Genomic DNA, 13,754 nt, shown 5'->3' with positions numbered 1-13,754 from the left:
ATCAGGTTCTTTATTTAAAACAAAATCTTCTTTAATAACTGATATATTTTCTAGTAAATTTACCCTATGCGTAAATTTTTTAAGAGTTTTATCAGAAATTTCACATTGCTTTCTAAACTCAAAAGCATTATTTAATTTTTCTATACATTCCGAACAAATTAATTCCGGCAAACCATCATTTTTAGTTACCTTTAACAATGAAAAATTTATTATTATTGGAATGATGATGTAGAACATGGATATAGGAATATTTTAAAAGGGATGGAGTATAACCGAGTGGGGTGAGTCTCACTCAGGGGGAAGAGGCAGGGTATCATTGTGCCTACTTTCTATTGGCTGTTAACTAGGTGCATGCTGAAAGTCAGCAAAAGTTATTTGGGCAAATTATTACTTATTTATGTAATGAATTATGTACCCGTGAACCTAATATTAATTTAAATAACTGAAGTTTTATTTTTATTATTTTACGAATTATTTACGATATATTCTTTAGGTAATTAGTCGGTCATAGGAATATTAAAGGTATATTCCTTCATCCAAGGGTAATTAGTTAAAAATATTATATTTGTAATTAATTTCTAAATTGTATTTTTAAAAAAATACATTATTTTCTTTAGGGTAAAAGGTTTTACTTTAAATAGAAAGATTTTTTGCTCGGACCAATCTACAATACACGCAGAATTCGCTACTCATTTAATTTCTCCCGCAATTGGGAGTGCGAACAGCCGCAGCCAATCAAAAGCAGGCATATTGCTTGAGGCAATCTAAAACCATGGATATAGAAATATTAAAATCTAAAACACACGAAATATTATCGTTCTATTTGAATTTCCCGCAAATGAGAGCCAATCAAAAGTAGGCACATTGCTTCCCCCTGAGTGATACACCCCCCCCCCCCCGTCTTAAGTAGGACTTTATACTACATCCCTACTATAATTACTAGATCCGTGATGTAGAAAGACACAAATATGTAAACAAAGTTTTTACCTGTATAGAAGTACACACTTTTAGCATATCTGTAACATTAAAAATTGCTTGTAAATTATCCTTCTCAGCCACACAAGTTCTACAAATTTTTTCGGATATCATGTTTTCTTTTTATTATTTTAAATTACCATATAATTAAATTTTTTCTCAAATAGAAACTTCACAATCATAATACATAATTAACAACCAAAAATAACATACTCTAGGTACAATACAACCTCTACAGTAGGAATTCGAAATTATTAGAAAATAGAAAATAATTATTAAATGTAGTATTCTCATATCATTTTCTTTGAGTGTTGAAAAACAAACATTTTTATTCAAATAATAACTAAAAACGAAATAATTTCATCAATGTACCGCAATTTTTTGTAATTTAAACTAGATTTTCATTTTTCTTGAATGTGAAATAGGAAAGATCTTTAAAAAATTTGACCAACAGTTGATTGCTTTCATTATTTAAATGAGCTTCTCTCTCATAAATAAATATTGTAATTTTTTTTTTTTAAATTCGGAAAGGTAAATGTAAAGAAAAAAAATGTATTTCTGTGTGTATAAACTTTCACATGAGTATCAAAAGTATCAAACTTTCGCATGAGTATGAGTTCAGACAAAAAAAATTTCGATAAAATTTGTATCGTAACGTAATCAAAGTAGCCGTCAAACCCAAATCCAGCTTGGTCAAACCGGTCAAGCCCCGAACAATCTGTATTTTACATAGATCTTTATGGGCAATTTTTTAGTATCAACTGATTAATTCAAATTTTTCAGGAAATGGACGATTACCTTAAATTATCAAGTTTACAAACAAATATTCAGAAAATCTGCCGAACTTGTTTGATAAAAAAAGATAATTTACAAGCAATTTTTTGTATTATAGATTTATTAAAAGAATGTACTTCAATACAAGTAAGTACGGTAAATTCCAGCGAAAAAGCATAATAATTTTTTAACGAAAACTAAATATATAATTTTTAGATCGATATGGCCGATGATTTCCCAAAATCAATTTGTCTTGAATGCATTAACAAATTAAACACTGCGTTTGAATTTAGAAAGCAATGTGAAGTATCTCAAAAAATTTTGTTACAACTGAAAGAATTTGAGAGAAAAAATGTTAAAGTTGAAGGTAACGTTAATGGATCAAATTCTCAAGTAGAAAATTTAGAAAAAAATGAAATCGATATTAAATCTGAGGATTCTTTTAATGTAAACGAGGATAATTCAGATGCATGTGATGAGAATAATAAATTTAAAGATAATAGTGTATTTAATTTTGTGAATATTAAACGGTTAAGTAGTTTAGATGATTTTGTCGAAACTTCTACTAATAAAAATAAAAATATTTTGAACGTTTCTAAGAAACAAGATATTAATTTGGAAAGTGTAATTAATAAATTTGAGAAGAATATTATACCTTATGATCTTGATGATGAACCTTTAAATAAAAGACTAAAGATTGAAAACAGAGACGAAGGAAACGATTGTGATATTTCTGTTCAAAGTAGTGAAGAGTCTGTAGTTTTAAGTGCCAGAAAAACTAAATGTAATAAAAAATCTAGCAATGAAAAATTAGAAGTGGAGGAAGAAGATGCTTCAATAAAAAATGAACTCTCATGTTCTAAGTGTAAAAAATCTTTCGAATTAGAAGGAGATCTAGAAATTCATATGTTGAAACATCAAAAGTTTAAAGAGTATAATTGTCCTAAGTGTTCAAAATCATTCGCAAACGCTGCAAAATTAAAAAGACATTTCAATACACACATGATTCAAAAGCCATATAAATGTAATATTTGTGATAAAAGTTTTGCTGGAATTAGTGAACGTAAACGTCATTTACAAAATCATAATGGTAAAACACCTATAATCAATGATGGATTACCATGCCCTCAATGCAAAAAATATTTTAAGTTAGAGGTCGATCTACAAATTCATATGTTGGTACACAAAAAATTCGATGAATTTATTTGTCCTATATGCTCAAAGGATTTTAAAAATAAGAACAATTTAACACAGCATTTGAATATACACATGACTGACAAACCGTATAAATGCAAATTTTGTGATAAAAGTTTTGCTGGATCTGGCGATCGAAATTGTCATTTACGAATTCATACAGGTAATTTGGCTCCCTCTGTTTTATGCCATAGATAAGTAAAATCTTTTTGCAACGTGCTAAGTTGAAAGACCTTGGTGAAAAAAATATTTGAAGAAAGAATAAATCTTAAAACTCTGAAAAAATCCTAGGATCTCTGAATTTCTCAACGTTTTTTGGCTGTCTAATTCAGAACTATTCAGACTTATTAAGTCTTAATCAAACAGTCCAAAAACGTTGAGAAATTCAGAGTTCCTTGGACTTTTTAGAGTTTTTAAGACTTTTTCAAAGTTTTTAAGACTTATCGAGTAAGACTTACTATTTCTTCAAAAAATTTTCCACCAGGTGGATTGTGTTTTGATCGCGTTTTTCAACAAGTTAGTGAAAAATTGAACAATTGAGTAAATTCAGTTCAGCGAAAATTGCTTTATTTTTAAATATTTTAAATATAAGAAAAATAGAATTGTTATTGTTTCTTTTTTTCAATTGCTGTATTTTGGCCTGAAAAAAAAATCATTAATTTTCTTAATCAGAACATGTTTTTACCGTAAATCCGCTGTCGAATATAACATTTAATAACGGAGTCATCCTCTTCTCGGTTTCTCGGGATCTGATTTCTGGCCGAATCCTTTTAATCGAATATCGCGACTACCTCCGGCCGAAGCCGAAAGCTTATAGGCTCTAAAAAATTTTGTTCAAGATTGGCTACAAGCTACAATTAATAATATAAATGATTTTAAAAGAAATTTTTCTAGAGATGATAAAAAAATTAGCTTGCAATTTATTTGTCAGAAAAACCTTCGGTTTTGGCCCGGAACCTGGCCGTAGCCAAAGCATTGGTCTGACACAACGAGCTCTCCACAAATTTAGCACCTATTTTATAATTTCTTTCGGTAATAAAGATATGGAGTATATGATGATGCTAATCAGTTAATACTGGTGTATTTTACATTAGCTTCTAGAAACTAATAATCTACATTTTTTTTAATCTAGGAGAAAAACCTTTAGTATGTTCATCATGTGGTGAACGATTTCAAGATTCTGGCAGATTATCAATTCATATAAAAAAATATCATATTGGAGTTAAAAACTTCGTGTGCACAGTATGTTCTAAATCATTTACTTTTGCACCGGAACTTCGAAGTCATATGCGTGTACATACTGGTGAAAAACCTTATTTATGTACAGAATGTGGGAAAAGTTATAGTCACTTTAAAGATTTAAAAAAACACAAACTAAAACATTCAGGAGAAAGTCCTTATTCATGTACAGAATGTAATAAGAATTTTCTGTCAAATTATTATTTAAAAGTGCATATGAGAACGCATACAGGTGAAAGACCATATCCATGTAAAATATGTAAAATGGGTTTTGCCAGAAAAGAATCTCTTGTTATACACACTCGAACACATACTGGTAAGATTTGTATTTTAAAGATTGCCATGTTAAAAATTCGAATTTGAATCCCGTAAAATTTTTGCTTCATGAATTCTTCAAATTAATCAACTTATTTTCAATTTTATCTCTTACTACTTACGATAATGAGCCTGAATAAACCACTTCTGCTGGTTGAAAGCGGGAACTGAAGACATATTGACATATTACACGTATCTTTTTGTATCTTAATAAATATTTTAAAAGATACAAATTCGCAATGTTATCTATGGTCTTCAATGAATTCGTGTAATAACATTTTTTTAATTAACTTAAATGATTAATTAAAATTTATTTATTGGTATTAATTTTGTTTTAGGTGAGAGACCATTTAGTTGCAATATTTGTGAAAAGACTTTTAAATCAAATAAAAATTTATCACAACATAAACGAACACATAGTAAAGAAAGATGCTGAGTTTATTTGGATAATAATAAATAGAACAAATAAAAAATTTTATTAATAAAATCAAATGTGTAAAAATATGTGTTCTGTATAAACAAACAAATAGAATAAAGATACGGAGAGGTTACATATATAGGCTACGTCCTAGACCGAATATCTAGATGGCCAGAGTTCGAGTCCCGTCTTCTGTGTAATTTTTTCCTTTCTTTCTATTTCTTCAATTGAAAATACGTAATGTGCGTTTTCCATTTAAGTGTACAATTTCACCCTCACATGTTAAGTGGTATAATGTGTTGAGATATCAAAAGCAATTAAAAGTATTATATGAGGCACTTTACTAAAGCACACAACAATTTAAAATAGAAAATTTAGTTTCATAATAAAGATACATAAAAAGATTGTTAAAACTGTGTAAATAGACATTGATTTCGTTTTCAATTAAGATTTGCCCAAAATAACAAAAACTAAATAAAACAACTAATTACTAAAATTTATATAAAATTTTCTTTTTAATATCCTGCATCCACTTATTAAGTCAGCGATCTATGATCTTTATAAAAGATGTATTTTCAATACATAAAATGTATTGTTTTTATAAGTATAAGAGTTAGGGTTATATGTACATTTTCAACAATTTCAGTTTGATATTTCTGCTAATATACAAGTTTTAACCAGTCATAAAATTATAATAGGGGAGCCCAAGAGGGGATTTGTGTAGTAACTCGAGTGTCAGATTAACATATGAAGAATTTCTTGAACCTTCTTTAGTACTTCATCCAAATATTAGGAAGGGGAGTGTAGGGCAGACGATCAGATTAGTAAAAAAAGGCGATAGGTGAGTTAGCTCGAGCTATTTGCTAAAATATGTACATTTCAATAATCTGATGATTTAAACGTGATGCAAGGAAATGGGAGGCTTGCAAAGTTGTGTTACCCGTAGTATCTCGATCGCGAGCAAAATTTTTTCAGATTTTTGAAATATAAATTTTTTATCATGTAATTAACTCACCATAACTCAATTCGACGCGCACGAGTAATTCTATCGCAATTTCTTTTTTACTAATTTGATTGTCTACCCTATGTGCGTCCTTCCATATTTATTGCTAATATTTGGTGGAGGTACTAAGGAAGGTGCAAGGAACCCTTCATAAGTTTATCTGACGCGATCGAGTTACAACAAAAATCCTCTCTTAGGCTTCCCTATTATTATAATCAGACTGTTGAATACGGCCGACCCAATAATAAAATTATAATGGTTTAAATCTCTAATATACTATTTTGAACAGCGCCGTAGAGAAACCAGTCTTGTTTCGATACCATTCAGAAAAAATGATTCCTTATTCTCAAGCGAATGTAGTTTGTGTTGGTCTAAATCACAAATTATAATACCGCACTGAATTCATCCAATGTTTATCGTTATTTTTTCATTGGTATGGTAAATGACTTGTTACAAATAAGTGTTAAGTTGAAATTTTTAAAGAAATGGACGTTCGATTATCAAATATACAAGCAAATTATCAGAAAATTTGCAGAACTTGCTTGATAGAAAAAGATAATTTACAAGAAATTTATGGTATTGTAGATTTATTAAAAGAATGCACTTCAATACAAGTAAGTATAAAGATAACCAAATACAAGGCGATTATTGAAAAAAAAAAACAAGTGAAAACAAACAATTGACTGAGTTAATTGTTGAAATACCATGTATAGATAGTGTTGGTGACTCTATCACATTACACATACATACATGCCACACATACGTAACTGATATCCCCATAGAATACATACTATAAAATTTACGCCTAATTTGCGCCCTCACGGATAAACAGTCCTGTTTACGAAAAAATGTTTCAAACAAAAGTTGTTAATTTTTTGATAAGGAACATTTTTTACATCCAAACTTTTGTTCTATCTCTAACGGTTTACAAGATGGGACTTACGAACCCATGGTTCAAGACCCAATAGACCTATGTTGTTCATTTACGAACTTGACCTCACGTTTTACGTCCTGAGCACGCTGTAAAAATTTCAGCTTGATATCTTTTTTCGTTTTTGAATTATCGTGTTGGCAGACAGACGGAAAGACAACCGAAAATGGACTAATTAGGTGATTTTATGAACACCTATACCAAAATTTTGTTCATAGTATTAATATTTTTAAGCGTTACAAATTTGGGACTTAACTTAGTATACCTTGCATATTACATATATGCATGGTATAAAAAGAGTATGGGTATTTATAATTTCCAGATTGACATGGGGGATGATTTACCAAAATTAATTTGTACTGAATGCACTAACAAACTTAATACTGCGTTTGAATTTAAAAAGCAATGTGAAGTGTGTCAAAAAATTTTGCTACAGCTAAGAGAATTCGGGGAAACATCTGTTAAATTAGAAAGTGTCGGAACAAATTTTCAAACACATAAAATTGAAAGTTTGGAAACAAATGAGGTAGATATTAAATCTGAAGATTCTTATAATGTAAACGAGGATAATTCTGATGTATGTATTGAAAATAATACATTTAAACTTAGCGACGCATTTAGTTTTGTAAAAATTAAACCTTTAAGCAACTTGGATGAGTTAATTGAAACAACTACTAATGAAAATAAGAATAATTTGGAAGTTTCTAAAACACAAAATATTAGCTTAGGAAGTTCTGATGCGATCACAGAGAAAAATTGTTTGCCGTTCGATGTTGACGACGAACCCTTAAACAATAGATTAAAGATTGAAAACAGTTTTCATGAAGACAACAATTGTGATATTCCTATTCAAAGCAGTGATGAAGATGTAGTTTCAAGAAAAAATAAATATAGTAAATTAAAGGATAAGCGGGAATTGGAGGTGAAAAATAAAGAAATTTCTTTAAAAGATGGATCATCATGTCCGAAATGTGCAAAATCTTTCGACTTAGAGGCTGATCTAGAAATTCATATGTTGAAACATCAAAAGTTTAAAGAATTTATTTGTCCAAAATGTTCAAAATCATTCGCAAACGCTGCAAAATTAAAAAGACATTTCAACATACACATGATTAATAAGCCATATAAATGTAACATCTGTGATAAAAGTTTTGCAGGACTAAGTGAGAGAAATCGTCATTTACGAGTTCATAACGGTAAAATAATATCTACAAACGGTTTACCATGTCCTCAATGTAAAAAATGTTTTGAATTAGAAGTAGATCTTCAAATTCATATGTTGAAACATACAAAATTTGATGAATTTATTTGTCCTATGTGCTCAAAGTCTTTCAAAAACGAGAACAATTTAAAAGAACATTTGAATTCACACATGATTGAAAAACCGTATAAATGCGATTTTTGTGATAAAAGTTTCGCTAAATCTGGGGATCGAAATCGACATTTACGAATTCATACAGGTAATTTAATGTATTTTAATAACACAACTAAAAATTAACAGTTTACATTTTCCATATTCTAGGCGAAAAATCTATCGTATGTTCATCATGTGGTGAACGATTTCCTGATTCGGGCAGATTGTCTACACATATAAAAAAACATCATATTGGGGTTAAAAATTTCGTTTGCACAATTTGTTCAAAATCGTTCACGTTTGCGCCAGAACTTCGAAGTCATATGCGTGTACATACTGGCGAAAAACCTTATTTATGTACGGAATGTGGAGAAAGTTATAGCCACTTTAAAGACTTAAAACAACACAGACTACAACATACAGGAGAACGTCCATATGCATGTACTGAATGTGACAAAAATTTTCTCTCAAATTATTATTTAAAAGTACATATGCGTTCTCATACAGGCGAAAAACCATATGTGTGTAAAATATGTAAGATGGGTTTTGCTAGATCAGATTATCTTGTTATACACACTCGATCACATACTGGTAAGATTTATATTGACCCGAATATAACTTATCCATAAGATATTTATAAACCCATCATTTAAATATTGTAATAAATATAATAAATTTGATTTTTTTATTTTAGGCGAGAGGCCGTTTAGTTGTAATATTTGTGAAAAGACTTTTATATCTAATAAAAATTTATCACAGCATAAACGAACTCATAATAGAGAAAGAGAGATTAAATAGCTTTTTTGGAAAATAATCAATAAAACAACAAATGACATTGTATTAAAAGAACTAAAAAAATTCGTATTAAAAGATCGTATTAATTAAAGAATTAAGGCCTGAATGATAACGATGATTATTCAGTGATATTAATTTCACATACTGCAGAAAGATTAAGGAAGAAGTTTTTACGAAGATCAAATTGATTAGTATTACGTTCGTATTACCATTCTGTTTTTGTTGTCGTTAAGTTTTGTACGTGTAAGTTGAAGTTACGCGTTACAAATGTTGAAAATATTAATTTTGTATTACATGTTAAGTAATTTATTTTTTATACGATTGATATATTAATACCAGAAAATATAGTTTTATTTCAAAATTAAATGTTTTTAAAATTAATTTCAAATTCAACAAAATTTTACACTTTGATCCTCAAGCATCGAAAAATTAATTTTTAAACGACAAGCTTATCCTTATTGTTAAAGATTAATGTTATTCAAGTTTAAAATCCTGAAACCGCCCAGTTTTAACTTTTCGAAACAATATTGTTACTATTAAGTTCTAAAGTCAAATTTCTTACGATCGATCTCAATATAGAGATCGGTGATATTTATGAAAATTCAATGATATTTCACATGTACTACAGAAGAATTAAAAATCAGTGCATGGTGTTTTAAATACGTAGTTTAAATTACATTTAATGTTACCATTCAATAGGGAATATTCATGAAATTTAAATTTGGTTCAAATATTTTTCTTCCGTAACTTTAATTTTTTATGGTTTGTAACTTTTTATTTTTATAGTAATTAATATCTTTTTAATTACTTAAAAATAATTAATAAAAGTACAAATTTCAGCGAGGACATTTAAAAATTTCTAAAACGGAAACTCAAATTTTTATACGGACGTGACATCATAGTACGGGATTGTTAAATTTGTTGACATACTGTATGATATTAAAATTACTTACATTTTATATGGTATTTCATTAAATTATACTATTCTACGGCTTTTTATTAGAAAAATTAATGCTACTGAAGAGGATTGCCAAAGCAATCGAAACCGGTCTAGCTAATTAATAATTTTATAATCTAACTAAATATTTTTATTGTGAGTCCTTAAGGGGATATATTTTAACAAAATGTATAATACAGCCCACAGAAATGCTCATCTTAATTTGAATAAGAAAAATTAATAATAACGAGTGTAAATTCTATGTTGTAATTCATTTTTTTAAAGTGCAAATTATACATTGAACTGTCAAAAATTGACAGATCACGTATTTATACGTCATCAACAGAGAGCGCCAAAAAACTGCGTTTAAATATCTCAAAATTATAATGTATTTTAAAAAAATTTTTTACACATAAATACAGCATTTTTAAGCAGTATTTATATTTTTTACTTTGTTATAACGGTGCAAACAATGAATTTAAACTAAATAAAAAAATACATGAATATTTCCTATTTTGATTCATTGTCGTATATTTAATAATTTTTATACATTGAAAATGTAAACTTTAAACGTATTTTCTTTCGATTAAATGCAATTATGACATATTGCAAATTGCATTTCCTCCAAAAGCTAAAGTTTTTCGAAAAAAATGTTTTAAACAAAAATTGTTAGATTTTTATGAATATCAACTTTTTAATTTAAAGTGATATTCTATATCCTTCTTGTTCTTGTTGATATTCTATATCTTTCTAAGAATTGTTCAAGTTTTATACACGGGAAGGAATAATAAGAAGTTTTTCTTGCTATATATCCATATGGAAAAATTTCACCATTTTTATTCACGTACCTAGGTAATGTAAAAAATAATTTTTAAATGATCAACTTTTAGTGAACTAAATAGTATAAAATAATTTTTATCCCTTGGTCATTCATTATACGACTACAAATTATGATACTAAATAATATCATTTGCTCCTCTGAAGTTTAAAATTCTGAGTGCGTCCGATGAGTTTCGTTGATTTTTCATGGGTTAAAAGGGCTTGTTACAATTAAGTAGTAAAGGCAACTTTTTAACGGAATGGATGAATATATTCGATTATCAAATATACAAGCAAACTTCAAAAAAATTTGCAGAACATGTTTATTAGAAAAAGATAACTCTCGAGCAATTTTTTGTGTTTTAGACTTACTAAAGGAATGTACTTCACTACAAGTAAGTACAGTAAACATTAAAAAAGTAGTTATATTCGTACACAAGCGAATTATACAGCTTTAGTTTGTGTTAGGTTCGAAACTCTCGTAAACCACGCTTAATTCGACTCAATTTGGCATATGAGATGCGTTGAGCTAGATACACGATTGTGTACGAATATCCTTGTTGAGTATTATTTACATAAATTTATATTTATTATTTAGATTGACATGGAGGATGATTTACCAAAATTAATTTGCGTTGAATGTATTAACAAACTAAATACTGCGTTTGAATTTAGAAAACAATGTGATGTGTCCCAAAAAATTTTGCTACAATTAAAAGAATTTGGAGTAACACCTGTCAAACTTGAAAGTGACGCAAATGAAATCGACATTAAATCCGAGGATTCTTATAATGTAAACGACGATAATTTCGATACATGTGATATTAAGCCGTTTAGTAATGTAGATGGCTTTAGTGAAACTACCACAAGCGATGATAAAAGTATTTTGGATTCTACCAAGAAAAAAAATAATAACTTAGAAAGTACAAAGACTAAAACTGGAAAGAATAGTTTACCAAGCGATGTCAAAAAGAAACCTTCAAAAAAGAAACTAAAGACAGAAAATAGTGATTTAATTAATGACGATGACGATTGGGATGACATTCCTAAAATTAAAAAAACTAAAGGTAAAGGTGTCAAAAATGCTAAAGGTACTAAAAAACCTACAAAACAGAAGGTAAAGAAGAAAGTGGAAGTGAAAGAGGAGGAAAAAAAAGTTGATGATAATCCTGAAAGTGGATTCCCATGTCCCAAATGTAAAAAATGTTTTGAATTGGAAGTAGATTTAGGAATTCATATGCTGATACATCAAAAGTATGAATATTTTATTTGTCCTAAATGCTCAAAGTCGTTCCGATCTGAGAAGAGTTTGAAACAACATTTCAATTCACACATGATTAACAAACCCTATAAATGCACTGTTTGTGAACAACGTTTTGCAATGTCAGTTGATCGAAATCGGCATGTTTTACGGATTCATACAGGTAATTATTTATATTTTAAACATGTTTCGATAAAGTAAAAGTTATATATTTTTAATCTAGGTGAAACACCGTTTGTCTGTTCTACATGCGGTAAACGTTTTGCTGATTCAAGTAAACTGTCTCGTCATATGAAATATCATCTAATGATTAAAAATTTCGTGTGTACAGTTTGCACTAAGTCATTTATGACTTCATCAGAGCTTCGAATTCATATGCGCCAACATACTGGTGAAAAACCTTATTTATGCACAGAATGTGGAACAGGTTTTAGTCATTCGGATGGCTTAAAAAGACATAAACTAAAACATACAGGAGAACGTCCGTTTCCATGTACAGAATGTGATAAGAGATTTCTTTCGAATACAAATTTAAAATCTCATATGCTTTCTCATACAGGCGAGAAGCCATTTGTGTGTGAAATATGTGATATGGGTTTTAATAGAAAACATAATATGATTATACACGTCCGAACCCATACTGGTAAGATTTATTTTTAAGGATTTTCGGAATATATTCTAAAAATTTAATTTGATTTTAGGCGAAAGACCGTATAGTTGCGATATTTGTGAGAAGACTTTTATATCTAATAAGAATATAGCAGCCCACAAACGAACGCACCATAAAGAAAAAGAGGAAAAAATACCAGTTTACTTGGGATATAATAAATTAACATATTAAACCAACAAACCGAGTTATATTAACGAATTCAAATGTTTGATAATAATTAATATTACGTTCGTATTATTATTTTGTTTGTTTTATCTATGGAATGTAGAGAGATAAGGAATACAATCTCTGTGTTATAAAAGTGACCCTAAAATTACATTAAATTCAGATGGCATTGGTGTCAAGCAAGACATCATAGTCATAGGAAAAGTAGAGACGGAGTATAAAGTTGTACAATACATTTTTAGAATACTCTCCCACTTTCTGGATTAATTACACTCCATCCCTTCTTCCCCTTTGTCCATGATATACATATTCTACGCTACACTAGCGCCATTATAGCCCTTTTATTTAATGCTATTTTGTGGACACTTTTTGATTCAAATAGCCATATGAGATTGTTCGAAATTCGAGATGTTGAGATTCCATAGTTTTATCATTAATTTTTGAATGTATGTATTTGTAAGTTGTAATTATGTATTAGAAATGTTTAAAATATTATTTTTATTTTACATGTTTAGTAATTTATTTTTATATAATTTAATGTATCGATATTAGATAATATAGTTTTATTCAAATTTTATTTTTTTTTAAGCAAACAAATTCTGCACAAAAGTTCTTCTCGTTTTGTACGAAGAAATTGTTATATATAAATAGATAATTTCGTAAAACTCATAAAAACGCCATTGCAAGAGAGCTATGGAGTGGTATTGCTTAACGTGACAATGAAGGAGGGGAGTCTATAAGTAAACGACATTTCAAGTTCAATTTTATTTTAATACTTTTATTTAAATTTTTATTATTATATCTAAAAATTATAAAGCTTTATATTTGCGAAGGGTTGCTGAAAATGTTACGTAGCGTGGCAGATGAAGACATGGGTTCGTTTTTATCTCTAGCGGTTTAAAAG

At 28.7% G+C, this 13,754-nt stretch overlaps 3 protein-coding genes across 3 annotated transcripts; 2 read left to right on the top strand and 1 right to left on the bottom strand.

Annotated features, from left to right (window-relative positions):
* Window positions 1-59: 59 nt before the first annotated feature.
* Window positions 60-1,178, bottom strand: LOC123296087 (uncharacterized zinc finger protein CG2678-like). The gene is made up of 3 exons (XM_044877548.1): window positions 988-1,178; window positions 105-189; window positions 60-64 (listed from the first exon to the last, which is right to left on the bottom strand). The coding sequence occupies exons 1-3, from the start codon at window positions 1,087-1,089 to the stop codon at window positions 60-62; spliced, it is 192 nt and encodes a 63-aa protein (XP_044733483.1). The 5' UTR covers window positions 1,090-1,178.
* Window positions 1,179-1,761: 583 nt separating this feature from the next.
* On the top strand, window positions 1,762-9,096 carry LOC123296086 (zinc finger protein 184-like). Its single transcript, XM_044877546.1, has 10 exons — window positions 1,762-1,822; window positions 1,868-1,896; window positions 1,966-2,030; window positions 2,289-3,106; window positions 4,076-4,498; window positions 4,836-4,928; window positions 6,387-6,532; window positions 7,172-8,309; window positions 8,372-8,794; window positions 8,898-9,096. Exons 1-10 carry the CDS (start codon window positions 1,762-1,764, stop codon window positions 8,999-9,001), a joined length of 3,300 nt encoding a protein of 1,099 aa, XP_044733481.1. The 3' UTR covers window positions 9,002-9,096.
* Window positions 9,097-10,951: 1,855 nt separating this feature from the next.
* Window positions 10,952-13,308, top strand: LOC123295246 (zinc finger protein OZF-like). The gene is made up of 4 exons (XM_044876514.1): window positions 10,952-11,149; window positions 11,353-12,178; window positions 12,239-12,658; window positions 12,717-13,308. The coding sequence occupies exons 1-4, from the start codon at window positions 11,015-11,017 to the stop codon at window positions 12,854-12,856; spliced, it is 1,521 nt and encodes a 506-aa protein (XP_044732449.1). The 5' UTR covers window positions 10,952-11,014; the 3' UTR covers window positions 12,857-13,308.
* The last annotated feature ends 446 nt before the right edge of the window (window positions 13,309-13,754 follow it).

This window comes from Chrysoperla carnea, chromosome 3, assembly GCF_905475395.1.
Source record: "Chrysoperla carnea chromosome 3, inChrCarn1.1, whole genome shotgun sequence".
Lineage (NCBI taxonomy): Eukaryota > Metazoa > Arthropoda > Insecta > Neuroptera > Chrysopidae > Chrysoperla > Chrysoperla carnea.
Note: the sequence above shows the minus strand (reverse complement) of the source record. Positions and strands in the feature narration are given on the sequence as shown.